We start from the raw sequence: 26,471 nt of genomic DNA on the forward strand, positions 1-26,471 counted from the left end.
ATACCAAAAACACTTCGAACACTACAAATCTCCTGTCATTAAATACAGGAAATCGGAAAGTAAACATCAACTTCCATTGCCCCGTCAGTCTAATGCCCATCGAACGCTGGAGCCAGCCCTATTCACTGCTCGCGAAACAATCTACGGTCGAAAATTTGCTACGCGACACGCGCGATCTTCCAAATACATGGACTATACTATGATCAAACATATAAAGAAACTCAACGAGGATCATCGAGTCTGCAAGCGATCGACATGGACACCACCGAATGAGGAACAAATAGTATGTGATGAAAACGACATGTTCGCACTCAAAGAGCGCTACGCCATTGGGGTTCCTATAGATTGCCATACATAGATCTGGGAACACGCATCCAATTGTCGGTAAATGAGTTCGAATTGAGCCACGTGGACTACAAGCTAAAGGCCGACAAGTTGAAGGAGCTACTGGGTATCTGAACGCTGTGGGGGCGAAGTTTTGTATCGATTAAATGAACTGATGAATTACTGAGACCTCTCTTTCTATTCTCTGTGGGGATGGAGTTCTTGTGGGTGTTCAACTGTGTTATCTGCGCCTGTGCTACGTTCTATTTCACGTTCTATGCAATATTTTTAGGCATCTACTGCAACTTCACTTGGGACACTCTGACCTGTTGGCCGCCAACTCCCGCCGGAGTCATGGCACGTATGCATTGCCCAGCGGGCTTTCATGGGGTCGATCCGCGAAGTAAGTATTCGTATTTCTAGACAGCAGAACTATAGAATGTAGAGCAGAGCAGAGCATCCATTGAGTGTAGCAAATCGAAGCATATTGAATCATTAGATTCACTATCAGTATGAATGCGGAACTCAGAATGCAATAGACTGAATCAGAATGCTCGTGTGAGACTCGCGATGACTGCAAGTGCGAGGAAATAAGATATCGTCTAAGACATGAATCTAAAATATATATTTCAAGTGATACTACGAAAGCCCAGGTAATTTTCTTTTTTTCTCTGTGGAAAGAGTCCTGTCTACCTTTCCGCCTTAAATATTTAGTGAGAAGTGACCCATAAATAAAACCATATGTATGTACATATATTTCCCTTTAAAATTAAACATTACGGCCTGAATTATTTTGATCCCTAGTCAGTAGTTTGGCAAACAATTACTTGATTTCGTATTCATTGCATGCCTCACGGCGTCACGCGTTCGTTCAACCATTTTGCAACCAACACAACCCAATCCAGGACATCGGTAAGGACTGCAGCCGAGGTCATACCGAAATTGGGACGAAGAGGACTGAACTGGCTGAGCTGGTCAGGTAGACGTAGTCCAAGGAGAGCGTCCTTTCAATCGATTAGTTAATTATGGTGTAACCCACAAATTGAGTTCCGTCGATGGAAGTGCGTACCAGTAGCATTGTCCTGGCCTCATTTTGCACACAACCCCATCGATTCAGATCGCAAAGTTTAATTCGATTGACATCATTGCACTTGTCAGCGGAGGGGTCACGGATTGATTGAAAAGCCAAATGCCAGGTACTCGTATTGTTCTGGGGCCCGGATAGAGCTCGCAACTTTAGCATGTTTGTGTATTAATATATATCCGAGAATACCACTCGAACGGTCTTAGCGATCTGAAGAAACTTAGCTCTGTAAGGGCATTGTTAGTATCACCCCGCGAAGGTAATCTTCGTCGTACAGACGAATAGAAACTTTCAACTTATATAACTTTACAACTTTATGCACTACTTCTATAAACAAAAATTGTATTTTCTTTTCGGAGTTTTCTTAATATGTAGTACAAATTAATCTACCCAAAATTATATGCATCTTTAGAGATGGTGTTTCATAAGAAGGTCAAATGTTGCCTTGAATGTTAATTTTGTATAAATATTCGAATGATATATTAAAACTTATAGACTCGGGTAAATCATATACAAAATAACAAGAAGTGCTAAAATTAAATAATCCTGGAATATCCTTTGCAAGCCTCCCTTTTGTTCTCTCCGTTGTTGTAGTTCTGTCGCCTAATTGAAATTTAAGTGCTAAAATGAGTCTCTTCTTCGTATTTACAATAAAAATCGACTTTTTAAACATTTTTTTAATTTTTTTCCACATTAATTAGCGATAACAATCAAGAAGATTTTTTATCTCGTATTGAACAAAAAACTGTTGAAATATATCAATCAATTGATGTGACGAAGCTAAACGAAATGATAATTATTAAAAGTAAAAATCAAAAGTTCTCCCCGACGCCATAACATCTAAGGCCTGTCCTGCATACCGTTCATATATTCCTTCCTTCTCTCTTCCCTATTTTCGTGGTGTTTGGTTTGATGATCAAAAACAGAGTTTGCTATCCGCAAGTGCGAGCTGGATGGCCGCTGGGGCACACGACCAGATACCACAAATATGACAGCGGAAGCGATTGCCGCTGGTTGGACCGACTATGGACCCTGCTACAGACCTGAGGTGATCCGCCTAATGCAGCAGATGGGCAGCAAGGATATTGATGTAAGGGATATCAATGAATCACACACTCTCAAGCATGGCTACTAATCTCTCTCTTCTCGTAACGTCTTTAGCTCTATATTGAAATTGCCAGGCATACACGAACGTTGGAGATCGTGGGCCTATGCCTGTCGCTGCTTGCCCTGCTCGTCTCTCTGGTAATCTTCTGTAGCTTTCGATCGCTGCGAAACAACCGTACAAGGATCCACAAGAATCTATTCGTCGCCATGGTCCTTCAGGTGCTTATCCGACTCACGATCTATCTGGACCAATTCCAGCGCGGCAGCAAATCCAGTGGCAGTTCCTCAAACTCTAGTAGTAGTCTCTCGGCGATCGAGAATACGGTGAGTAGGATACATCAATAGACCAGCCATTCGTAAACATTCCCCTCATTCTAGCCATATCTATGCGAGGCCTCCTATGTCCTGCTGGAGTACGCCCGAACGGCCATGTTCATGTGGATGTTCATTGAGGGACTGTATCTGCACAATATGGTAACGGTGGCCGTGTTCCAGGGCCAGTTTCCGCTCAAGTTCTTCTCGCGTCTGGGCTGGTGCGTGCCCATCCTGATGACCACAGTCTGGGCACGATGCACCGTCATGTACATGGACACTTCGATGGGTGAATGCCTGTGGAACTACAATCTGACGCCGTATTACTGGATACTCGAGGGACCCCGACTTGCAGTAATTTTGGTGAGTCGTTTGACCCGCTCCTTCGCTTAGGACTCCCCCAATGACTGCTCAATGCCCCCCTCGTTCGCAGCTGAATTTCTGTTTTCTGGTGAACATCATCCGGGTGCTGGTGATGAAGCTTCGACAATCGCAGGCCAGCGACATCGAGCAGACCCGCAAGGCCGTGAGGGCCGCCATCGTCCTGCTGCCTCTTTTGGGCATCACCAATCTCCTGCACCAGTGGCCTGTACTCAAGTCGGCCACCAATTTTGCAGTGTGGTCGTACGGCACACATTTTCTTACCTCTTTTCAAGGCTTCTTCATTGCTCTCATCTACTGTTTCCTTAATGGCGAGGTGAGTCCTGTCTATCCATTGATTTGATCGGTTAAATATCGATACTTTACAAACGATTTCGGTTATAAGGCGATATTTGTGAAAGAGATTCCTGAAATATATCTTCTTTTTGTATTCAAAGAAAGCTCTCATAAAGAGATAATTTCCACCGATAATTATATATTTTTCCCCTTGTTTCCTTCGATAGGTACGCGCTTGCTTGCTCAAGAGTTTATCGAATCAGTTATCGCTGCGCGGTCATCCCGAATGGGCGCCAAAGCGGCCCTCAATGTATTCGGGGGCCTACAACACCGCCCCTGATACGGACGCTGTCGGCCAACAGCCGGTGGCCGAGACGCAGGCGGCTACAGGAGGTTTACGGTAAGCCATCCATGCGATTACACACTTTGCCACATTGCCCCATAATGAATCCTATAATAAATCCTTCTTTAGAACGTCGCCGATCAACAGGCGGCAGAACACTAGTGCCAGTATCGTCATGATCCACGAACCCAACCACCGACAGCGTCTTGTGCAGCGAAACCACAACAACAACAACCAGGAGAGTCCACGCCGCCAAAGGGGGGAACGGACTGATGATGAAGACCGAATCGGAATTGCAGCTGGAGCCGGAGTCGAGGCTGAAGTTGTTGTAGTGCAGGACTCTGTCGGTGGTGCGGTGGGTAGGAAGCGCGAGACACGCATACACGCTGGAACCAAGTGGATGATTTCCGGCCTCTGCTTCAGGGGTCAAAAGGTACTTAGAGTACCGTCAACGTCATCCGTACCACCCGAGTCAGTTGTATTTGAGTTGTCAGAGCAGTAGGCCACTAAACTAAACGTAGACCGTTACCGTAGCCATAGCCATATAACCAATTAGTCACTTAGTCACTCGTAGAACCACTCTCATTCACTCTTCCAAAAGTAGCAGCATCCTTTGCCAAACACTTTATTCCAATTCCCATCTCCCAAAAGTCCTAATCATCTCGAATCATGGTCCTTCCATTGCTAGCTTTTTACAAAAATTACAGAATAGTGTACCTGCAGATGTAAATTGATAGAAATTATTGGATATTCATAGGATAGAGCCACGGTTTCCACAGTTGTACCACAAAAAACTTAAGGAGCATATCCATAAAAGCGAGTCTTATATTAAACCATAGTTTATTTGCCCCGTGTTATGCAGCAGCGCCCCTCGGTCTGTCTGCGCTTCTGCCTGGGATCTGCGCGTAATAAACTTCGGGTTCGTGCATGTTAGCTGCGGCCAGTAATGGTCAGCCAGGGCACTTCAACGTCCCAATAGCCCTCGTAGTGTATCCTTATAGTTAAAAGTATAATAACAAAGGATCACTGGAGGTTTTAATTAAAAAAAAGGTTGTTTTCAACCAATAGTTCCTAATGAACTTGAGATATATCCATATTACATCTGAATATATAATGTGTAGATTAATGTGGCAACCGTGGACAGAACTTTCCTTCACTAGCATTGAACCCCATCGCTAAAAGTTATGTATATTTATACGATATCTACAAATATCTGATGAAAATGAATCTCTATTAGATCTACACTCTATTTTTGTGCACAGTCACACACACACACACACACACGGTAAACGCTTGGTGAATTCTACAGCAAAACTTGAGCGGCATGTTTCTCTAATATCTTAAATCTAATATATACAATATTTTATAATAACTTATTGCATTCGAGTACTACTACAAAACACAACTGTACCGTGACCATGCAGTGTGACCAAAGGTCAAAGATCAACAAACACAATGTTAAAGTCATATCCAAATTCCCGATTTCCTATCGCTTTAAGAAGTTGTATTAAAGATAATTATATTGGCTGCTATAATATTAGATTTGTGGTGAAAATGGATGTGTGTAACACCCAGAAGGAAGCGTTTCTGACCCCGTAAAGTTTATATATTCTTGATCAGCGTCAATGGCCGAGTCGATATATGTAGTCATGTCTACCTGTCCGTCCATCCGTCTATCCGTATTGCTTGACGCCTAGCTCTCAGAGACTTAAAGAGCTAGAGCAACAAAACCTCAAACCCAGACTCCAGAATAAGTACATTGTTACAAGTGTATTTCAAAATTTCTTCTGCCCTCACAAAGAACGTAAATCTGTGGAATCCACAATTTTAAAGATAGGAAAAACCGAATAATCACAATTGTTGAGAATGACACTATATCCAGCAGATTACCGAATCTCGATTAGATCGGACGATTATTATAGACAGTGGTTCAGTGGCTACGCTACGTCTTCCACGCGCTTACTCATTCTCTCTCTCTCTCTCTCTCACACTGCACCTCGTATGCAAAGTGTGTGTGATCTGGCAGTAGGAAGCGAGATGAAACGGGTGGTGTTGGTAAAGGAATAGAAAAAAAGAGACAGATGTGAAAAAATGCAAATAAAAATGGAAACAGATCAAATCTAATATATAAAAATCTTCCAAACGGCTCGACCGATTTTTATAAAGTGAGTACCGGGTATAAAGTAGAGTCGTGGCCTTTGCCGCGGCTCATAACGTTCCAGCTCTTTTTTAGATTAAATTAAAATATATTTTTTATATTTAGTTGCTTTTATGTTGATGTACATTTGATCTACGCGTTACCATTATTTGTATCATTATTTACTGATAAATCAGTTTGATATTCTGAAAATACATATTTATTTGTATCATTTTATTGAGCATTAAATTGATTCACTTATGACTTTTATTGTACTGTGTGTTGATTTGGATTTATAGACATATAAACAGGTTTATTTTCAGTTTCTTCTAATTTCTAATTTTGTGATTAGTAACGTGGAAGTACTTTCGATGGACTGCAAGCTGGCTTTTGATCAACGAAGAACTGAATCGATGAAACTTCTGTTGGAAAATAGCGTTAGAAGTGAAACTTTGGTCAGCGATCTGGTCACACTGTCTGTCACGAGTATGCTTTTTCTATCGTTCACGATGGATCATGCTCACCTTTTTGACTTTATTTTGCTGTGCTTTGCAATCAAAAAAATATTCACTAAAGGATTAATATGCCAAAAGCTTCAACTAAAAATATCTTTCTCTCCTTTCTTTCTGCTCGTTTGTCCTTTTTCACATTTCAGAACAAACGTGTGATGCCCCCCAAAGCTCCCCATGTAGCACAGCAAATATTTATGACCTCGCAGCTGCCTACATCAGCGATGGCCCTCGCAATTGTCACTGTAAGCGCCTCTCCAACAGTAAAAGAAACAGGAACAGAGACAGCTCCAAACGCGGACGCAAAAACCGCATGCCATACCCTATCCGCATCCCCAGTGGTAGCTCAAATACACACCGCACCCGGAACACCAGAAGCAACCAAGCTGTCTATAATATCGGAGGCAAGGACAAAGAGAACTCCAAGGCATCTTCATGCAAACACAGCGTAAAGCTATCTCCCGAGCAGACCTCTTGGTCTGTTTCGTTTTGGCAAAACGCAGCTGTCCCGTTAGCCCAGCTTAGCGTTGAAGTGAGCAACTGTTCTTGCATTTCTTTTTCGTATGCAAAAGGCACACATGCTTTGAAAAGAACACACAACTGTACCAGCTTACGGCAAAGGCGAACAACTGTACTTTTTAATGTTTTTCCGTATGCAAAATTCATAGGCGTAGAAAAACACACAACTGTAGAAGCTTAGCGTATGAGCGAGCAAATATAAAACAAGTGGTTTTGGGGAGAGTACTGTTCTTATCAAAAGTTCTTATCATTATCCAAAAGCTGACTAAACTTTTTTGTATGCAAATCAACAAAATCTCTGAAACAGAGTGACCGTTTCATTTTGTCACTCTGCTGTTTCGAGAGAAACTGTACTTCGCCTTGAAGTACGGAAGAAACTGTACTAAAACTTTTTTTGTAAGCAAAGGCTTAGGCAACACATGCATCAAAAGAATATCGTTCGATATTAATGCATACCTATACCTTTACATTATATATATTTATATACTAAATATGTCTATATATACATATACAGATGTACATACTTATTTTGGTATATTTACCCCATAGATACATACATATGCCGAAACCGATGGATCACAATTCTTTTTTTTATCGTGAATATGAACATATGGAAGAACCAACATACAGATATGAAGTTGTGTGGATAAATTGATGTAATATTGATGTCAGGCACATACATACGTATTGATGTTAATATTATTTTTTTGGAAAATCTACATATATACATTATCTATATATATATATATATATATATATATATATGTATATATATAGTATACAACAGAGAAAACATATTTACATAATATTTACACTGCGCTACATAAAAGAAGAAAATTCAAGCCTAAAAAACCTGAGAGGCATTCAGTGCCATTAAACGGTCGATAGAGAGAGAGAGAGTGTTAGAGAGGCAGGAGATCGATCGTATATTGAATTTAAATGCAACATGCAACACGAAAGTACAAAGCACGTGGAATGAAATGGGTCACAAGACGGAGGTTTAAGAGGACTTTGGAACAATATTCAACACTTTACAATATTTCACACGCTTAGAACACTCATCAAACGGCTCAGTGGATATCAGTGCGCTTGAATACTGATTATTTAATTAACTCTAAGCTTTCTGCATTTTAATGGAATGTGTGTGAAATCTGCTGCTTTTTCACGTATTGATTTTCGTTTCGCTTTTGGCTATGCTAATGCAAATTTCTCAACAAAAAAACAAATATTTATATGCAATGAATTCAAGCCGAATTTAAACTACAAAAAACCAGATCACCCAGTGGTCAATGGTATACTATTACGTGTATAAGTCTAAATGGAATATAAAACTATGAATAAACATGATTTTGAATGTATACATACTACTCCTAAACAACCAACAGAATCAATTGAGTTTTCGTGCGCTCTGTGGCATTTGTGGGTTTGGTTTCAGGTTGGATAAATGGAAATCTCTGATCTCTGAGTGCTGTGCGAAAGCTGTGGTCGAAAACTGATCTCCAAACCCAATGACACAATGACTGTACGCGGCACGTACCGGCCGTGAATCCGCAAAAAGCATTCGATAATTGGCAATTTGAGAGCCATAACCAGATTAATCACACATTTTTATGGCCCATCATATTAAAATATTATAATACAAATTATATGCATAATCATATACATAGTATATTATGCATATAAAATATAAGATACCAAAGAAGGAGATGCACTTGCAAAATATTTGATAATTAAAGACCTATTAAATTTAATACTTAAATTCATAACAAAATTGATGCCTAGGTTCCTAAGCGATTGGATATTTCCGTTAGTAAGATATGTATTTGAAACACGGATTCCTAAAATATGCAATGCTTTACTTCCTAAGATAATCGATACGGAATTATGATCTTTAGATCTTTGATACTAAGGTTGTGAATGTTTTAAGCATTCCCTACATCCATTGAACTTTGATACTTAATACTTCTATAAGAGTGGGTACATATGTATGTACACATTGTACTTCTAATCGTTAGAAGTACAAGCGTCAACGATCATCTACCACATCGGAAAGCTGCAAAGAATGGAGGGTTCACACAGTAAAAAAAAAACTAAATACTTGATGAGAAATGTAAAACATTTCGTACTGATAGGGTACTTTAGCTACACATATGGACAGACACTTGCTTTGATCGTTACGTACATAAAATGATGAAAGCCCTTGGGTTACGTTACACACAGAAACAACATAGAAACCAATTGACAATTGAGACATTGAGACACAAGCGACATTATGGCTTTGCATCACTTATGTACAAACAGATATACATACAATATCAATATACGAGTATATTTCCAACAAGAACGATAAACGGGAGACATTTATGTGGATATCCCAATGAACAATTTGGAACAGGAACAAGAATTAGTGGGGGATCAGGTGAGGTAGCAGAAAGTGAGGAGGTGTGTGAATCTAGAACAACAAATCCTCATCGCCATCTTCATCGAGTATGTTCTGGACCTCCTCAGTGGCGGCGGCGTCGCCCAGGCGACGCAGCTCTTCACGTCGCTTGTCGGCAGACTTGCGTGCCTCTCGCTTCTTGTCCTGGATCTTCTTCAAGCGATAAAATTCCTCACGCTCCAGCTCATCCAGTTCGCTGATGATGTACTCAATGGTGCGATTAATGCGCGGTATGATCACTGCACAGGAAAGTATAAGATAATTGGAGGATATACATAGGTAAAACACACGACTCACCATGTTCGATCGCGTTGACTCGACGATTGGTAACTTTAATGACATCATCCAGGGTTACAAATGATGTCTGTAGCGAGGCCAGCTCGACCAGGAGGCGCACGGCGCTCTGATAGTTCTTCTTGAGCTTCGCCAGCTGCTGGCCGCCTCGGGCCAGGCCGGCCAGCTCGTAGGTGTCTACTCCATCGGTGTAGGGCTCGAACACCGGCAGCGTGACACCCGCCACATTGTCCTTCTTGGTGCGTATCTTGATCTGGGCCTTGGTCACGTTCTGAAGCACAATTTGGTTGATGTCGCCTGTTGTGAATTTGGCCTCTGCCAAAGAAAATGCGGCCTCCTTCATCAGTTGGCCCATCAGAGTCTTGGTCTGGAAGCAGCGTTCATTTGAGTTTGGATTGACTAGGGCATTGATACCACATACCTCAATAATTTTGCCCAGAATGAGGCGAAAGCGCATCTGCAGGGCATCGGCTTTCTTCTTGAGCAGTCCATGTCCCTTGGTGGCGCCAGCCAGACGCGATTTCATCAGCGTTTGGGCCCTGTTGGAGGATGAGAATTACCACACCCCAGGACACCTGATAGGTGGTTGGGTACTCACCCGCGGGAGGGGAACACGGGCAAGCGATCTCTGGATGCCATGTTTAGAGTTTTTAGAGTCGTACAGAGAATAAAAACACAAAAGTCACACGCACAACGCCAACTATAAACTATAAATATTCACACAAAAAATATATGCGACAATACGAAAATAAACGGACGGGACAGCCACAACGGAACGAGTGCACGTCAAGAGAATGGGCCGACGAATGAGCGACACCGAAGCGACCCGGTTCGGTCCGGACGGAGAACGAGAGACGCGATGGTCAGCTGTTCCGCAACAGCTGTCCGCGATGAAAGAGAGAGTGCTTTCACAGATGAGGTCTCTTCATAGATAGATAAATAGATCCTATATAATATACATATTAAATGGAATATCTTCAGAAAGATCGTTCGACAAACATCGAATTTTGAAATAAGGTATTGCACAAATTAAGATCAGGATCTCATTGGCAGTGTATAAATCAAAATGGAATTCTGTCATATAGCAGGATTTCGTTGGGACACTCTTTATATGAAATGTACCACTGGGATGGTGGATCCTCATCAATCGATAGCTTGTTTGGGCTGTCAACTTGATGGATTTGTATCGTACCGTTTTTTCGAACGAACGGCGTGAAGTGATATCAGTTCCGTGCAGCAGTTACCGTTAGTGGGGAAGATTGATTTAAATTGAATCTGATTGGCAGCAATAACGCACAACGATATTTTTGGGTACGCTGCAATGTACATACGCCCATTTCGGGGCGCGGAAACACACGCACTACACAAAAGAAATGCCATCTGCACAGTCAGACACAGACGACAACCGACCAAATTGACTTTGAAATACCTTTGTGCGTTTGACCCGAAAATAGCCATGGCTCTGGTTCAGGTTCTGGTTTAGGTACGGCTTCGGTTTATGGCATGGGATCTACAGAAGCGTCACGCAATTTGAATATGCGTCTTGTGCCGTCATGTGCTTCCATTATTTGTTGTATGGGAGGGCTCTGTGATGACTCTATATGTGTCAATGGACACGTGCCCGTCCGCCCCATTTGGCCACAGTCCAGTGACGGGCAACTATTAATTAAAGTATTCAGTATGCATACATATATGTACTTGGAGCTTTCGCCATTCGGTAGACTCTATTAAATGGTTATGAGATACGGATATCGCTGTTAAGGGAGCTACGCACATCTGTATGTATTCATACACACATGTGTATGTATGGTAGGATTAATTCCTTGCATCCATTCTACGCTCTATCTGTTGCCCACACACTCGCTGCGTGATCGAATGATCTCCTTTTCTGCTTCTTCTGCAACGGTACCTCTCGTAGTTTGACAGCGACTTTATTCGCATTGTTTTCTTTTCACACCCACACACACACACACACATACAGCGCGTGTGTAAACGTGTAAGCGTGTGTAGCTTTTAGACTGAATTTGTCTTGGCAGGATTTTATATACATATATGTACATATGTACATATACATTGATTATCTTCCTTCACAGAAAGAAGAACGAACGTTTGGGAGTGTCTTCGTTTACTTTTTTCTTTTCATACTCTTTCCTCCAATTAAAAAAGCATAGACCGAACGTTCTATAAGTATATACGTTGTATACTTCTTACGATCAGTTCTCACAAAGTCAATAGATTTAATCACTATCCGCTGATTTTAAAGGGGAGTTCAGATATGGTTGGAGAATCATTTGAAGTCTCATCCACTTCATCAAAATGCTGACAAACTCTTTTACTTAGTAAATATCCTTGGGAAGGCCTGCCTATCTTTGAGTGTGTACTAAAAATCCTGTATCCCACACATACTGGGTGCGCCATCTCTTATGTCGGTATTAAAGCATTGAATAGGTTGGACACTTGTAAACCGATTGACTTGAGTAGACCACTCTTGGAAACTACCGAAACAACGCGCTGAAATATGTAGTTATGCTGTACATTGCAAATAGTCGTTCAATGGTCTGAACGGTTACTGGTATTAAAAAATGGGAATATTGATTGGCTGCCCAGACTTCCTTTCGTGGGGTTATTTAAAAAGTTTACGCCAGCAAGTCTTATACCATTGAAGAGCTCAAGGCTGATATTCGTGACGATATCTTCGCTATATCGCCCGAGATGCTCGAAAATGTGATGGAAAACACAGAAAAATGGCACATTATATTGTGTCCTATAAAGGCGGCCACTTGATTGATGTTGATTTCAAAAATGAGTCTGAATAAATTTTAAAGCACCAAATTAAATACCAAATAAAAATACCCTATATTTGAAAATCAGTCGTTTTTTCAAAGCTATTCAAAGTTTAAATACCGAATTAAGAGATGGCGCTCCCTGTATTTATGAATGTACATATTTGTGCCTGTGCGTGTATGCATACATCTATTAACACAATTTGTCTTCCTTCCTCTGCCCCCGTTTGATTGTGGCACGTCTTGGCCGTTGTCGTTGCCGTTGACAGCATTATGGCAAAGTCAAGCTCCTTATGTGTGCGTGCAAATACTGTAAAAAACTGTGTATCGAGAAAGTATGCTACCATTTTACAATAGCAGGGGCCTAACATTCGAATTGGATTACTGTTTATCATACTTTAGACCTCTTAAAGAAAGGGTCTGTTAGGTCTTTCTTTGCTGACATTCCAGTATTTGATATAATCTTAAAGTTTTTTGGAAAAGTACTAACAATTTTTTTTAGTTTCTCCCGTTTAAAAAGAGGTTTAATGAACCATATTTTTAGATTGCAAATTTTTAAATTAAAACTATAAAACTATAAGAAAACATAAACTATAAATAATATTCTTAATTAATTAATTATTCCTATTCACTTTCAGTGGATGATAGCGCCGAAGGGAACTGTTTTACCAAAAGGTGTGGAGTGAGGCTTCCCTGCAAGTCGCACATTTGTATGATCTAGGGCTATCAATATTACATTTATTCAGAAAATACATATATACTCTTTCCGACTGTAGTGAGACTTTTCGGACATACTGTACGTATTTACATTGTGTCTGGATGACGGCACACACAGCCTACCTCTCTCCTCCACTCCCTCTCCTTCTCCTTCAGAAAGTCACGCACAAAGGAGGGAAGAGGAGAAGAATCAACAGTTAGTTGCTGCGCTCAACAACAAAGTCAAATTCGCGAGGGAGTAAGAGCGCTTGAGCGAGTGTGAGCGAGTGTGAGTGAGGTGGAGGAGAGCAGCTCTCAATTTTACTGTTCGTTCCTGCAATTGTATTGGCATTTGGCCATAAGTCACGGCCAGCAATCGCTCACTCACTCGCACACAATCAAACACAAAGGCAGTTGCGTGTGTGCGTAATCATGGAAGTGCCTTGAAAGGGGTGACGGAATAACCTTTGCACTTCTGTATCCCTGTGACCCTGAGGCTACACGCCTCTGCCTCTGCCTCTACCCCTAGCTCTGCCGACATTTTTTATCCATACTTCGGGTGAGAGGAGAGGGATACACGAGCACGCACCACAGCGCCGTGATGCTGCTGCTGTGGCTCCAAGCTCCAGGCTCTACTCGTCGCAGTTCGCATTTGGCAGCGCCCGCAAGTAGGTTACACATTTTTTTCCAGGCTCGACAACAAGTGAAAGTAACTGAAAGTAACTGTAAATTGTTAAATAATTGTTTAAGTTAAGTGCGCTCCTTGGGTAAAGTTTGGTTTTTTCCTAATTGAAAAAGATAAGTGGAGAGAGCAGCAGACAAATAAGAGTAAAGATTTAAGCTCTCAAAGCCAGAGGTGTGTCAACAAGGCATCAAATGGGTAAGGGGCTCACACTCTCACACTTCCACTGCCTACTGCCTGCAAGGTGTCTTCATATGGGGTGAAGCATTGCCAGAAATGACTCATACGATGGCTGCCTAATTGTTCGAGATCTCACCTCATTTAAATAATTCTGTATGTACCTTGCCCAACAGTGAGTGCACTTTTCATACATACATATGTATGTGTGTCTGAAAGAACGGTAGGACGACGGTAACAGCTAATTGCGTTATACGGAAAGTTAGATGAGCCCTTTGTGTGGTTATAACAGACATTTTGCAAATGTATGTATAACAGAATTTCAATTAAATTAAAGGAGCATTCCATCCCCCAGGCACCCAGGCACCCACCCACCCACTTGCACTAGCATTGCCGTTATGGAGTACAAACTGATTGGACCAGAGCATTACGAGCAGGTGATCGACCACCTGAGGAGGAACTTCTTTGCGGACGAGCCACTGAACAAGGCCGCTGGACTGTGCCAGAAGGGATTCGGGAACAGCGAGTTGGAGCACCACAGCCTGGAGACGCTGCACGATAAGCTCAGCCTGATGGCCGTGGATCGCAGCGAAGGAGCTGAACAGGAGGAATGCAAGATAGCCGGAGTAATACTGAACGGCATCCTGCGCCCGGGCGACACAGCGCAGGCCCTGCAGAAGCTCCAGGCGAGTAGCGACCTCAACTTCAAGAAGATCTTCGAGCTGCTCTACAGCCACAACCTGAAGGTTGATCTCTTCGGGCGTTTCAAAGTCGATCGTATCTTTGATGTGCGCATCCTCTCGGTGGATGCGAGCTACCGCGGCCAGGGCATTGCCAAGGAGCTGGTTAGGCACGCCGAGTCGCTGGCCCGCAAGCGCGGCTTCCGCCTGCTCAAGGCGGATGCCACGGGAATCTTCTCGCAGAAGATCCTCCGCTCCCACGGGTTCGAGCTATTTGCCGAACAGCTGTACGCCAAGTACACGGACGCAGGCGGTCAGGTCGTCCTGCCCGTAGAGGCGCCGCACATTAAACTCCAGCTGCTGACCAAAAAAGTGGGACACGACGATGGGGATGAGGATCCACAGTAAGGCAGCAGCTCGCATTCAACAATAATCTTTTGTATTTTCTACAGAGACACTCAACATATATAGTATTTATACATTCACAAAGGTATTGATAATCGTATTGGAATGTGGGCAGGACATCAGCCTGATCGGCGTCCTGTTTGCATAATTGCGTTTGTAATTGTTGTTTTTTTTTGGGACCAACTGCGTCAGATGCCGCGCGCGTATCAATGATATAACTAAACTCAAATAAAGTCCACTGTTGTGCCAATGAAATGCTTCGCTTCGACAACGTAGCAGCCAAGCCTAGCCAAACCATATTCCATTTCCAATCCAATCGAATCCTTCTTCGTTTAGTAATTTTCTAGCCTATCCAATAATATCACAAAGCGCAGATCCATCCTCCATTCAAGCACGGCAACTGCTGGGCAGGTACTACGATTACGATGAGCAGCAGACGCTCCGCTCGGAGTCTCTTTATTCCTTGCTGGCCATCTGGTCGAATATCAAGATGATGTCCTCGTCCGTGCCATAGGCACGACGCGCCGTATCCATCGACTCGGCCAGGCAGCGGCAAATATCTACATACATAATGATTATATAGCTTTAGCTCTTAATTGATGGACAAATAGTAAGATACTTACGGCCATCGTGCACCTCCGGGTTGTGGTAGAATACCTTTTCGGTGGCCATGTCGTAGCCGCAGAGCACCACATAGTGTCCGGCATACCTTTTTTTGGTGGCGGCGGGCAAGCGTGTATTTCGGGCAATACAAGGAATATGGAAACAGCTTAGCGGACATGAGCAGGGGAGCTTGAGCAAACGGAAGGGGTTTGTCCACACTTACCCGAACTTCTCCAGTACATTCTGCTTGCATATCTCGCAGGTGAGCACCGAGGCGTTGGTCAGCAGGATTACCGGACCGTGTCGCGCTAGATGCCTGAGAATAACCTCCATGTCGACAGTGCGCTGCTCAACGCGCAACCCATGGGCCTTGGCATCCTTGAACTTGCGCGTCACGCGCTTCTCGTCCTTGTCAATTATTTTCGAGTAGTACGTGTGTTGGCTGTAGTTTGGATCGATGCCCAAGGTCTGGGTGTAGTACTCGTGACGCACTTGGTAGCGCAGCAGCAGGTAGCACAAATCAATGGTCCAGGTACTCGACCCGAAGCCCTCCTCCTTGCAGATGGCCTCGAAATTGGTCAGCATCTCATCCCGCTGTTGGGTGGACAATATCATGATGATGCAGGACAGGCCGCAGTCCCAGTTGTACCTCTGCTGGTAGTGCGTCAGATTGTAGTGCTTGCTTTGTGGGAGGCCGTTCATTGTTCAGGAATGCTGCTCCTTCAGAAATGCGATGTTCTGCAACGTTTTAAGACCCGAATTGAGTATTTGGCCACCGAAATACAGATACAAAAACATATCATATTGATTATCGATATAATATCGATATTTGTTCTGAAAATTCCCTAACGCGTAAACGCATACCGATGCATCAATAGTTATAATTTTCAATAATTTATAATCGATATCGCCCATCGCTAGGTAAAGGTGTGACCGTACTGTAAAACATATAAACTACTCAATGCTGCAGTAAAAATATAAAAATATTCTGAAAAAATGATTTGTCGTCTGTGCCTGAACACGCTGGACGAGCAGAATGCCGTCCTACTGTTCGGTGGCACCGTTCCCCCCGACGCCCCGCCGGACAGCGACAGTGCAGCGGCAGCAGGAACAGGAGCAGGAGCGCCAGCAGCAGCCAACAACAAACCAGTGCCGGAAAGCTATTTGGTCCAATTGATCTCGATCCACTTGTATCTCTGCGTAAGTAATACCCCATCCCACAGTATCCTGCAGTACGCAATTTGGCCATTTGCAGCTGTCACGCGATGATGCCATCTCCACCTGCATCTGCACCGACTGCTGCGGGCAGCTGGAGAGCTTCCACAATTTCTGGAAGCTGGTGGAGCTAAAGCAGACGACACTGTGCAGCCAGTTTCTGGAGATTGACTGCGATGTGAACTGGTCGGAGGAGGGCGATGTTGTTGATGTCGATGTTGACGTCGATGAGGCGTCCCCTTGCCAGCTCCTCAAGGAGGAGCCTGAGTACGCCGAATCGAAGACTGTCGCAGCAGCGGCGACGGCGTTGGCAGTCAACAAGTTTCCGTGCATGTTTTGCGAAAAATCCTTTAAGATGCGCCGGTATCTAGAGGAGCATGTGGCCACCCATACGGGCGACCGGCCAATTGCCTGTCCCTACTGCGAAATGGCCTTCCGCTGCCGCTCTAACATGTACACGCACGTGAAGAGCAAGCACACTACCCAGTGGCTGAAGGCGCGCGAAGAGCGCGATGCGGCCAAGTCCCAGAATCAGGTGCAGACCCAGCCAGATGTATCCAGCGAACTAGCTGTGATCAAAGAAGAGCCGCCACCAGCACCTACAGTTTCGCTTCCTTCTCCGCCGCCGCCGCCGCCGCCACTTCCACTGTCCGCCATCAAGAGTGATTCCATCGAAGCCATCAACTTAACGATGGCCAAAACGTCTCCATCCACGATCCGCTCACGCACGACTCGGTCCAGCCGCCGCAAGACCCAGTCCCCCAAGAAGGTCCAAAACACCGAATGCAGTGCCAGCGACGGCGATGGGGATGTCGATGTCAAGGACAACAGCAGCAGCAGTCCAGTGCATCACGAGCATCACCACAACAAGCGCCTCAAGGAGAACGAACTGATGCTGGCCAATTACAATGCAGTGGCCGCCGCTGTGGTGGCGGCGGCCTCGTTCAGCGACCGGACTGCCACCGGGCCGGCGGACAGCCTGCAGCAGCGTCTGTGTGCGAGCCTACTCCTCCAGCAGCAGCAGGATCTCTTAACGGCCATGACGGCAGCGGCGGCGAGTACGAGTGCAGCCACCACCATAACGACAGGAGCAGGCGGAGGGCTGTCGCATCCATACAGGTGAGGCACAGAGTCACAGAAGAAATGGTTCTAGCCCCAATATCGAATCTCTCTACAGCTCTGTGGCTGGAATGCTGGACAAGCGGCGGCACAGAATGGAGGATAGCGCTCCTCTGCCTGCCACTGGAACGCCCATCATTTGTCCCAGCTGCGGGGAGCTGCCCGGCCAGAATCATCGCTGCCTGACAAAGCCCAAATATGCCTGCGAAGTGTGCGGCAAGTGCTTCAAGATGAAGCGCTACCTGGAGGTAAGTACTGCGTGTGTCTGCGCAATCCGCAAGCCGCAAACTTAAGCTTCTCCCTCTCTCTGTTGCGACAGGAACACTTTGCCACGCACACGGGCGTCAAGCTGCACACCTGCTCCTTCTGCCCCACAGAGTTTCGCTCCAAATCGAATATGTACCACCACACGAAGCGCAAGCACAAAGTCGAATGGGAGCGTTCGAGGGCCACGCGCACCGCTGCCGCTGCCAAAACGGTACAGACAGGTGCTGCCGGTGCTGTCCAGGAGGCAGCAGCCACAACATCCGTTGCCGCTTATGTGGACGCAGGGCACCCATAGTTTTTATATTTGTATTATTCCTGTACTATTCTATGTTTTGTATTGCATGCTAGCCCATAATGTATTTTATGTACTTATTTCTCTGTTCCGTGTCTGTCCTTCGTCCTCAAAGGAGGTTCCTGTTTGTGTATACTCTTCCCTCTGTATTCTCAATTACTAACGTTTGCCTTGGCGACTGCCAGACTGCGTCTGCATCTGGAGTTATCCTTCAAAAGTAAAACCTTTATTTCCATAAAATGTTCAATCGGTTTTTTCTGTCCCCCAAAATGGCCCCGAAAATTACTTGTGGATTGCGTATCGGATGGACGTTGCAGGAGGTAATCTTTTTTTATACAGGTCTATGGATTATGGGTTCAATAAGACGTTATATATAAGTACTTTATGGAATCTGTCGAAGGAAAATGCGATTTATGCGGCAGTGCGTCTATCCCGCACTTAAACTGAAGGTGAAAAGGTCATTGGCCTCCATCAATATCAGTAGAAGGACAGCGCCTTGGAGCGAGTCGGGATCTGCAGCTGGATTTCGGGCATTATGTCGATGGCAGAGGAGGCCAGGAGACAGGTCGAAACCTGAATGTGTTCCGAAAATATCCAGAGCAGCGACAAGGCGACGGCAGTCGGAGTACAGATCAGCTCCTCGGCGGGTAGCGGGTAGCGCTTCCGAATGCCGATGGCCAGAAGTCCCGTGTTGTTCTTTAGAGGTCGTGGTGCATTCCTCCAGCAAACATCATCTTCAAAAGGAATCTTGGATGACGCTTAGCATTAAAAACTTTGCTTTCTTCATCGTATTTCTTCTTAGACTTTATTCTTCATTTATACATTTGTGTGTGTTTGAGTGTGGGCTTTGAGGGGCTGGGATGTGGGGTTCTTCTACTACAATGACACAAAAAAATTACGACAGTGATCCTCCGTGGCACCTCCATTAGTTTTGTGTGAAGTTTAACTGTTGAATGCACTTGGCACTTAATTCTAGGATGAGGGATAATGGATGGATGGGGAAAAGTCTGCTAGCTGCTCTCACTGAGATTTTCTGGGTAGGGAAGGGGGCATCTCTGGGGTCCCTGGGGTCCCTGGGGTCCTTGGCTACAATGCATTTTGTCCTACGTCTGACGATTGGCGCGTGCCTGGGCCTGCAGCAGATCCTTCGAGGGCACTGAGAAGACAAACGCGAGGCAGCCGAAGCGCAACAGAGTGCCGTGGGCGAGCACAGCGGCACCCTCCCAGGCCCCCGGCACCATGGGAACTGGCTCCCCCGTCGCCTGGCAGCGGCAGGCAGGCTTCACAATGCCCACCAGTCTGCAAGAAAGGGACGAAAAGAAAATGGGTTTGAGATATAATGGTTTTCGCCGAAAATATCTCACCTTTCCTCGCCCGACTTCTTTGGCTCGTACTGGCGCTCGATGTGGCGACGCTTGTCCAGGATCTCGTCAACGCGGCGCTTCAGATCGGCATCGTCTGGGCGCATGCGCTTGGCGGCCTTTGTGCGTCCATTCTCAGATAGATCGCACGTGTACAGCTGGCCATTGACCTCTGTTCCGAACTCGGAGTAATTGATCAGCTCGAAGGACTTGGAGAACTCGTCGTAGAAGATGATGGCGTGCTGGGGCGAGATACGGCTGCAGTAGCCGATGGCGGAGAGATCAACGGTCTCGGTGTGGCACATCGATGTCGAGGGCGTGAAATGACCCCCATAGCCCACATAGAGGGTGCGGTAGCGCATAAAGATCGACTGCTCCAGCCCCAGGTTGCTGAACCAGCGGCTGTCCTCGAGCATATCGCCCAGGGGCGTGAGCACACCACGGGCGCGCACCTTGCAGTGGAGCAGTTTCAGTTCGAGGCGAGAGGCCAGCTCGTAGGCCTTCTCCGCATCGGTGCGCACGCGCGGCTCATAGCTCTCGGCGGCGGCATCGGCGGCCGCGATGGCCGCGGCGGTGGCCAGGGCCGGGTGGAGAGCCATCATGGGATCCTCGTCGGCGGCATTACCGTTCTTCTGGGCCAGAATCGATGACGTTTCGCTGGTGAACAGCAGAGAGAAGCGATTCATGTCCTCCGGGGCCAGGTCGCCCTGCAAAGCGGCACAAGGGGTCGTCGGCTGTTGCTGAACCGTTAGTTGACGCAAACGACGGGCGGCCGTGCGATTCTTGTACTGTGTTACAATCTCCGGATGCTCCTGGACGAGCTGCTGGAGGCGCTGGTGGGCCAGTTTTTTGATGATGTCCACGTCCAGGTGGCGCAGATCCGCGTCGATGATCGCCAACTTGCTGTCCGACTCCTCCTCCTCGTCGAAGCTCATGTCCAAAAATGGATTCTCCGCCTTCTCCTCGATTTTGATGGCCGTTGCCGAAGGCTCAACTTTTGGCTCTCCTGCTTCCTGCTCCATGGGAGCCGTGCCATTCTCCTGCTTTTCTGCTGCGTCTCCCGCTGCCGTACTCGCATCTGGCTCTGCCTCTGGACTATTGTCGCTATCGCTGTCGATGACCAGATCCTCCAAATCCTGGCCATTGCCGTACTCCCGCTGTATCTCACGGAACTTGGCATGGGCAGAGCGCAGGGCCTCCAAATCCTTGAGCAGTGACTCAGTCACCGTCTCCCTGGATATCTCCTCGACGGAATTGGGGAGATTCTTGCGGCGCTTCACCCCATCGTAGCGCAGCGTCTGGCGCATCGAGGGGAGCAGGGGCGGGGGATGCTCGTAGTGGTGCCGGACACTGGCCGGGACATCGATGTGGGCGCGTGTACGGACCGTGGTTTTGGTACGAAACGGGGGATGGCGCGTGTGTACGCGGCGGAAGAACTCCATCTTGACGCTCTCGTGGTCAACCGGCTGATGGAAGCGATTCCATAGACGCACACGCTCTGTGGCCGAAATGCTGGTGGTCATGTGGGCGTCCTGGAGAGAGAGAGCAGGCTTTGTTGCAGGATTGGTGGAGCTGGAGGAGGTGGTTGTGGTGGTAGGAGTGGCAGAAGGAGGAGCACTTACGATGAAGTTCTCGGCATGATTCGGGCACATCCAGAGGCCCGCCGGTAGCGCCGTCATCGGCGGATCGAGGCAGTCCTGATGGTAGAACAGCGGACAGTAGTCGCAGGAAAGGAGCGGCGCCCGCTTGCACGATTTGCTGCAGTAGAAGCATGTCTTGGCCGGCAACGGCACTAGTCCCTGGCCATCTAGCTCGAACGGCTTCGAGTTGCGACGCTGATTCCCCGAGACCCGGCTCCGCCCGTTGCCCGCATGCGGCTGCGTCTGCTGGACGGGCTGCACCTTGCCGTTGCCGGGGAACTGCGTGTGTAGCTCAAGTTCGGGGGGCAGCGAGAACTGCTGCGGGTTGAGCATGCTGGCAGCGCGTATAATGTCGTCCAGCGGCGTAGGACGTTTGTTTGGGTCGAGGGCCCGCTGTATGGCCAGGGGCATCTTGGCCAGCAGCTTCTCGGTGCTGTTTCGCTCGCTGTTGCTCCGCTTGCGCAGATTGCGGATCTTCTGCGGTATCGATTCCAGGTCCCCCGACGACGGTGTGTGGCCGCGCGAGCCGCCACTACCGCCCGAGGGCACGCGCTCCACGGAATTGGCCTTGGACCGGGGCTGGATCACCTTCACCATGCGGCAGCTGTGGCACAGCCACTGGCCGCTGGGTATATCCTCTTCGCTGAGCGGCGGATCACTGAATGTGAAAAGGGAAGGGAGCGAACACTAAAACACTGTGCACTTGGTGGAGCTACCTACGGGGGAAAGGGGAGGGGATTCAATCGCATCTCTACTTACTGGCACTGCAGGTGGAAGCTGGACGGGCAACGGTCGCAGCATAACAGATTGCCCCCCTCCTCGCAGGCATCGCAATAATCGTGATTGTGGCCACGGCCCGGACGCCTGTAGTACGGATGCTTGGTGTTTGTACCCTTCACGGCCTTCTCGTCCTCATTGGGCGGCGGCTCAATAAGCACCTTGATTTGCTAAACAAAACATGCAGAAAAGGAGAGAGTTAATAGTTAAAATCTGCGTTTATCCCAATTGGGCGGGCAGACGGGGCGTCCGCCAGCGTGTACGCGGATTCTGCTGCACCTTCGGGCACTGGTGTGCAGGGAAACTGTGCATTGGGCAGCGGCAATCACCTACCTCCATGATGCTTGTCGAGGCGCTGGCGTCTTGGTCCACCTTCGACATGTTTCGCACTTTTTTATTTCACTTCAGCAATTATCTGTACACAAATTTGTTGTCGCTAATTTTTGAGAAGAGTTGAAACTCATACCGACAACAAGACGCATGCAGCCCTGCGCATCAAGGCGACGGACTGGCAACGCTGTGCGCGATTGTACATATATCGAGCGCAGTCGTCATTTATTTTTATATTTTTCGACATTTTATAAAATGTTTTCGGTATTTGGTAAGCGAAAGCCCACCGCCACTCCCACTGAGGAGGCCATACAAGGTCCTGCGGATGCCCCCCGACCCAGTGGTGGCGATGACTTTGTGTTCATTGAGCGAAAGCCCAGCGCAAATCCTGGCGGAATATACCCGCCCTCGATGCCATTCACGGCGCCAGTGTCCGGCCCCGCAAGCTACAGCTATCTGGACGACATACCCTTCCAGCTGTCGCCCCATCTAACCACCAAGGAAGCCAGCCTCAGTGCCGAGCAGCAGATGGACGCCGCCTTGGCCCTCTTAACGCGCCAGGTGTCCGTCGATCGTCTGGCCGAGGAATACACCTTCGCCCTGGAGCGGTCCGTGCAAAAGGATAGCAACTAGAGAGCTGATTAGATGTATATTTTAACTACAAATAGCTTTATCATAGTTTTAATGTCATTCTGTAATAAAGGATTGAATATTGAATGTGGTAGGCCGAGAGATTTGTGAGGTCATCCCGTCCCTCGCTCATTCAATATTCAACGTTCGACTAAGCAACAACTGAAATTATCAGTGAGCTCCAAAGTATTTCGGGTTTAATTTTTTCGCATACGCTCAAAAAAAGGAAATTTTTTGTTTCCGTTTTGCAAAATTTTTGTGAGAATATATATTTGTGTATATTAGTTACGAATCATTATGGCCAGCTCGAACGTGTCTGACTGGGATGAGCCGTTGCCCACATCATCGCTCGAGGAGGCCGAAGAGGAGGATCCGGATTACTGCAGTCCTAGCAATCGGCAACGCAGGCAGGAGGAGAACGTGGACAAGCTGCGGTCATATGTCCGCCGTATGGCCTACCAGCCATCCATGCCGCCCAAGGCACGGCCAAGCGATGTGACCAGATCCCAGCCCAGGATGCAAGACCTGATGGAAAGCTACGCGCGGTTCAAGGATGTTTACGACCCTAAGCTGCGGGCCAAGCGGATCAAGAGAATGTTGGGCAAATACAATGCCATAACCACAGAGTAAGTGCGCACAAAAGCCAATAGAAGACCCAAATTAGGCAATCTTTTTTCTTGCAGACAGCTTGGGGAGGTTCTGAAGAGCAACGAAATGAAAGAGCGACGCAAGGAGGACTTCTTGAAGCGCAAGCAGGAGCTGTACTACAACATGCTGACCAAACTGGAGCGCCAGTGTCGTACACAGTACCTGAACGTGCTTATCAAGAAGTTTGCCAAGTTCATAGCCCATTTGGCCACCACCATGCGCATACCGCCGCAGCTGGTCGATCCGTACGCCCGCATGCAGCGCGGCATCTTCTGCAACATCCTGCTGGCCATTGGTGTGCAACCGACCTCACAGTCGGCCATCTACTACACAAGCCAGGACGCCATCGAGTATGATGTGTGCCACCGCCTGGCCCACGCTCTCCTCAGTCTTGTGATCAAGGCCCTGGACTCGGCAGCCACCCGTGATCCCAACGAGCTGGCCAAGCCCGTCGACATGGACCTGGAGATGGACAATCACATCAAGCGTCGCCTCATGTGCGCTGCTGAGAAGAAGATTTCCTACGAGCGCCGTCGCAACAGGCAGCAGCCGACATTCAAAAAGAGCGCTTTCGACAAGTGCAGTGCCCCCAAATGCGGGTAAGGAGGGGGTTCGAGGGATGCGCTCCATGTATGGGTTTTCTATTGTCCAATGAATCGCGGACACACATGTGAGAATCTATTAAGTATTAAGGATGAGGCACAGCCAGTGCTCCGGCACGTCAAAGCTGTCGGTGGGATTTGGGGTGTACACATCGCAGTACGGCACATGCCAGGACCCACCCTCCGCCTGGTGGACGGAGAGGCGATGCCGGATGGGCTCTTTGACAATGATCTTGCCCGTCTGTGTTTGGGTGACCAGAGAGAACTGGTGCTCCTGCTGCCAGCGTCGGAAGATGGGCTTCAGTTCGGCTCCCAGCAGGAAGGCATGGGTGCGCATCAGGTCCCTTGAGAAGAAGTCAGTCTCCTGTCCGCTCCTTATCGTTGCGTACAGCAGAAAGGGATCGTCGTGCGATCTGCCAATGGGGGGAGGGAAAAAAGTTATTCTGTGATCGGATCGGATGGGAGTCCCTTACAGATTGTTGGTGAGAAAGAGGCTGGCATTGTTCTGCACATAGTGCATGGCCGACTTGGACCATTTCCGCATGTGCTCCCGGCCCAGGACTAATACACGCTTGTGTCGCTCCTTGAAGTGACGCACTACCGTCGCCAGGAGCTTCGCGAGTTGCTGGGGTGCCTTCTTCGCGCCGGTGGAGTAGGCCACATTGAGGCCATCGATCACACAGTCGTAGGGGGCAGTCTTCTCCACGTACTGCTTGAAGCGCAGCACCTCCTCGGGTGTGGACTTCTGGAACACGTCCCCCCGTATCAGAACCTTCTCCAGAAAGCACTCGCTCAGCTGCCGGAACTCCTCGTCGCTGATGGCTACCGGTTGCAGATGCTGCCGGCACTCCTGGCACTTGCCCAACGGCCCCAGACGGCTGGCGGTCACTCGCAGCTGTTGTGGCAGCTGCTGGCCTAGCTGGAGCAGCCGCTGGGCCACCTTCTGGCTGACGAGGATGTTGTGGCGCTCGAGGAACTGCAGCAGGCGCTCCAGTTCGACTCTCAGGCTAGAGGTGGCTGCTGGCTCCTGGGCGAGACGGTTGAGCAGGGCGAGGTACACTTCGCACCTGGGCTGCTTGCGGGCCAGAGTCATTTCCTCGAGTAGGCGCCAGGCCTCCTCCGCCTGGTCGCTTTGGCCAAACGCTTTTTCGGCCAGGGCACTGTAGGCGGATACGCTGGGCGTGCTAGTCACCTTCATCATCTCCAGCAGTGGGAGGGCACGCTGCCAGTGCTCTGTGGTGGCCACCAGCCCGTGGATCACCTGCTCGCAGCTGGTGGCGTCTAGTGTCTCATGGGCTGCCTGCAGCGAGTCGCAGATCTGGAGGATCTCCCGCTGCTCCGCCTCGCTGAGCGGCCGTGTGTGGTAGGCCGTGTTGTAGACGCGCAGTAGGCGTCCCAGGGTGGCTGCATTTGGTCCGGCTCCGGTGCTCCTGAGGTAATCCACGTAGTTCTTGGCCAGCGACAGCTGCTGGGGACCGCTGCACACGCCCAGGATGACGGCGTCCACGTTGTGGTCATTGATGTGCTTGTAGCCCTCGATCAGCGAGTGCCGCACGCTCTGCCACTCATCGCCGCTTAGTTCCTGCCGCCGAGCGAAGTAGTTGCTCTTCAGCTGCTCTAGCTGGTCGGAGGGCACGCTGCCTAGCAGCTGGGGTCGCTTGTGCTGGCTGGCCATCAGGCGGTGGTGGCCGCCGAACCACCGCAGCTGCCGCAGCAAACGTATGTTGTACATAATTGACTGCTTATAATGAATTTGTTATGTATTATCATTTATTTCTTGCGTTTTTGAATATTTTGTAAATTGACCAATTCCAACAGTCTGGCAGCCCCATCGATAT

At 47.6% G+C, this 26,471-nt stretch overlaps 9 protein-coding genes across 14 annotated transcripts in view; 5 read left to right on the forward strand and 4 right to left on the reverse strand.

Moving 5' to 3' along the window:
* Positions 1–5,323, forward strand: part of LOC6596868 (PDF receptor) — a 36,928-nt gene extending 31,605 nt beyond the window's left edge. For all 5 annotated transcript variants that reach the window (XM_026990056.1, XM_026990054.1, XM_026990053.1 and 2 more), the window contains exons 3-9: positions 617–727; positions 2,335–2,498; positions 2,570–2,839; positions 2,894–3,190; positions 3,261–3,524; positions 3,712–3,884; positions 3,957–5,323. In XM_026990056.1, coding sequence (XP_026845857.1) covers positions 617–727; positions 2,335–2,498; positions 2,570–2,839; positions 2,894–3,190; positions 3,261–3,524; positions 3,712–3,884; positions 3,957–4,329 — 1,652 coding nt within the window. In that variant the 3' untranslated portion in view covers positions 4,330–5,323. The remainder of the gene's footprint in view (positions 1–616; positions 728–2,334; positions 2,499–2,569; positions 2,840–2,893; positions 3,191–3,260; positions 3,525–3,711; positions 3,885–3,956) is intronic.
* A 3,973-nt stretch (positions 5,324–9,296) lies between these two features.
* Positions 9,297–10,513, reverse strand: LOC6596867 (probable V-type proton ATPase subunit D 2). Its single transcript, XM_002022035.2, has 4 exons — positions 10,325–10,513; positions 10,148–10,265; positions 9,730–10,093; positions 9,297–9,671 (listed from the first exon to the last, which is right to left on the reverse strand). The coding sequence occupies exons 1-4, from the start codon at positions 10,363–10,365 to the stop codon at positions 9,445–9,447; spliced, it is 750 nt and encodes a 249-aa protein (XP_002022071.1). The 5' UTR covers positions 10,366–10,513; the 3' UTR covers positions 9,297–9,444.
* Positions 10,514–14,419: 3,906 nt separating this feature from the next.
* Positions 14,420–15,166, forward strand: LOC6596866 (dopamine N-acetyltransferase). Its single transcript, XM_002022034.2, has one exon. The coding sequence runs from the start codon at positions 14,463–14,465 to the stop codon at positions 15,150–15,152; it is 690 nt and encodes a 229-aa protein (XP_002022070.1). The 5' UTR covers positions 14,420–14,462; the 3' UTR covers positions 15,153–15,166.
* Positions 15,166–16,518, reverse strand: LOC6596865 (protein GUCD1). Of its 2 annotated transcripts, none has more exons than XM_002022033.2 (3): positions 15,976–16,518; positions 15,773–15,858; positions 15,166–15,709 (listed from the first exon to the last, which is right to left on the reverse strand). In XM_002022033.2, the coding sequence occupies exons 1-3, from the start codon at positions 16,452–16,454 to the stop codon at positions 15,606–15,608; spliced, it is 669 nt and encodes a 222-aa protein (XP_002022069.1). In that variant the 5' UTR covers positions 16,455–16,518; the 3' UTR covers positions 15,166–15,605. The 2 variants fall into 2 exon arrangements, with proteins under 2 accessions (XP_002022069.1, XP_026845858.1); XM_026990057.1 differs by having other exon boundaries at positions 15,773–15,918.
* Positions 16,519–16,725: 207 nt separating this feature from the next.
* LOC6596864 (zinc finger protein 316) lies at positions 16,726–18,725 on the forward strand. Its single transcript, XM_026990060.1, has 4 exons — positions 16,726–16,952; positions 17,008–18,086; positions 18,145–18,334; positions 18,406–18,725. The coding sequence occupies exons 1-4, from the start codon at positions 16,749–16,751 to the stop codon at positions 18,646–18,648; spliced, it is 1,716 nt and encodes a 571-aa protein (XP_026845861.1). The 5' UTR covers positions 16,726–16,748; the 3' UTR covers positions 18,649–18,725.
* Positions 18,726–19,431: 706 nt separating this feature from the next.
* On the reverse strand, positions 19,432–22,870 carry LOC6596863 (PHD finger protein 12). The gene is made up of 5 exons (XM_026990016.1): positions 22,757–22,870; positions 22,406–22,593; positions 21,629–22,304; positions 20,010–21,538; positions 19,432–19,944 (listed from the first exon to the last, which is right to left on the reverse strand). The coding sequence occupies exons 1-5, from the start codon at positions 22,802–22,804 to the stop codon at positions 19,749–19,751; spliced, it is 2,637 nt and encodes an 878-aa protein (XP_026845817.1). The 5' UTR covers positions 22,805–22,870; the 3' UTR covers positions 19,432–19,748.
* A 112-nt stretch (positions 22,871–22,982) lies between these two features.
* Positions 22,983–23,569, forward strand: LOC6596862. The gene has a single exon (XM_002022030.2). The coding sequence runs from the start codon at positions 23,009–23,011 to the stop codon at positions 23,384–23,386; it is 378 nt and encodes a 125-aa protein (XP_002022066.1). The 5' UTR covers positions 22,983–23,008; the 3' UTR covers positions 23,387–23,569.
* A 64-nt stretch (positions 23,570–23,633) lies between these two features.
* LOC6596861 lies at positions 23,634–24,705 on the forward strand. Its single transcript, XM_026990189.1, has 2 exons — positions 23,634–24,009; positions 24,067–24,705. Exons 1-2 carry the CDS (start codon positions 23,681–23,683, stop codon positions 24,632–24,634), a joined length of 897 nt encoding a protein of 298 aa, XP_026845990.1. The 5' UTR covers positions 23,634–23,680; the 3' UTR covers positions 24,635–24,705.
* On the reverse strand, positions 24,643–26,393 carry LOC6596860 (mitochondrial ribonuclease P catalytic subunit). The gene is made up of 2 exons (XM_002022028.2): positions 25,107–26,393; positions 24,643–25,046 (listed from the first exon to the last, which is right to left on the reverse strand). Exons 1-2 carry the CDS (start codon positions 26,363–26,365, stop codon positions 24,713–24,715), a joined length of 1,593 nt encoding a protein of 530 aa, XP_002022064.2. The 5' UTR covers positions 26,366–26,393; the 3' UTR covers positions 24,643–24,712.
* Positions 26,394–26,471: the final 78 nt, after the last annotated feature.

This window comes from Drosophila persimilis, unplaced genomic scaffold, assembly GCF_003286085.1.
Source record: "Drosophila persimilis strain 14011-0111.01,24,50 unplaced genomic scaffold, DperRS2 tig00000520-arrow-pilon, whole genome shotgun sequence".
NCBI classification, from domain to species: domain Eukaryota; kingdom Metazoa; phylum Arthropoda; class Insecta; order Diptera; family Drosophilidae; genus Drosophila; species Drosophila persimilis.

Excerpts from the sequence above, each read along its gene's own strand:
- LOC6596867 (XM_002022035.2), bottom strand. The coding sequence starts at position 10,365 with ATGGCATCCAGAGATCGCTTGCCCGTGTTCCCCTCCCGCGG. Across the intron at positions 10,094-10,147 it reads TTCTGGGCAAAATTATTGAG|ACCAAGACTCTGATGGGCCA; the intron begins GTATGTGGTATC and ends CGCTGCTTCCAG. Across the intron at positions 9,672-9,729 it reads AGTCAACGCGATCGAACATG|TGATCATACCGCGCATTAAT; the intron begins GTGAGTCGTGTG and ends TTTCCTGTGCAG.
- LOC6596866 (XM_002022034.2), top strand. The coding sequence starts at position 14,463 with ATGGAGTACAAACTGATTGGACCAGAGCATTACGAGCAGGTGATCGAC.
- LOC6596865 (XM_026990057.1), bottom strand. The coding sequence starts at position 16,454 with ATGAACGGCCTCCCACAAAGCAAGCACTACAATCTGACGCACTACCAG. Across the intron at positions 15,919-15,975 it reads AATGTACTGGAGAAGTTCGG|CTGTTTCCATATTCCTTGTA; the intron begins GTAAGTGTGGAC and ends ATGTCCGCTAAG. Across the intron at positions 15,710-15,772 it reads CCCGGAGGTGCACGATGGCC|ATATTTGCCGCTGCCTGGCC; the intron begins GTAAGTATCTTA and ends TTATGTATGTAG.
- LOC6596864 (XM_026990060.1), top strand. The coding sequence starts at position 16,749 with ATGATTTGTCGTCTGTGCCTGAACACGCTGGACGAGCAGAATGCCGTC. Across the intron at positions 18,087-18,144 it reads GGGCTGTCGCATCCATACAG|CTCTGTGGCTGGAATGCTGG; the intron begins GTGAGGCACAGA and ends ATCTCTCTACAG. Across the intron at positions 18,335-18,405 it reads AGATGAAGCGCTACCTGGAG|GAACACTTTGCCACGCACAC; the intron begins GTAAGTACTGCG and ends CTGTTGCGACAG.
- LOC6596863 (XM_026990016.1), bottom strand. The coding sequence starts at position 22,804 with ATGTCGAAGGTGGACCAAGACGCCAGCGCCTCGACAAGCATCATGGAG. Across the intron at positions 22,594-22,756 it reads CCTCGACAAGCATCATGGAG|CAAATCAAGGTGCTTATTGA; the intron begins GTAGGTGATTGC and ends TGTTTTGTTTAG. Across the intron at positions 21,539-21,628 it reads ATCATGCCGAGAACTTCATC|GACGCCCACATGACCACCAG; the intron begins GTAAGTGCTCCT and ends CTCTCTCTCCAG.
- LOC6596862 (XM_002022030.2), top strand. The coding sequence starts at position 23,009 with ATGTTTTCGGTATTTGGTAAGCGAAAGCCCACCGCCACTCCCACTGAG.
- LOC6596861 (XM_026990189.1), top strand. The coding sequence starts at position 23,681 with ATGGCCAGCTCGAACGTGTCTGACTGGGATGAGCCGTTGCCCACATCA. Across the intron at positions 24,010-24,066 it reads TACAATGCCATAACCACAGA|ACAGCTTGGGGAGGTTCTGA; the intron begins GTAAGTGCGCAC and ends TTTTTCTTGCAG.
- LOC6596860 (XM_002022028.2), bottom strand. The coding sequence starts at position 26,365 with ATGTACAACATACGTTTGCTGCGGCAGCTGCGGTGGTTCGGCGGCCAC. Across the intron at positions 25,047-25,106 it reads CTCTTTCTCACCAACAATCT|ATCGCACGACGATCCCTTTC; the intron begins GTAAGGGACTCC and ends CCCCATTGGCAG.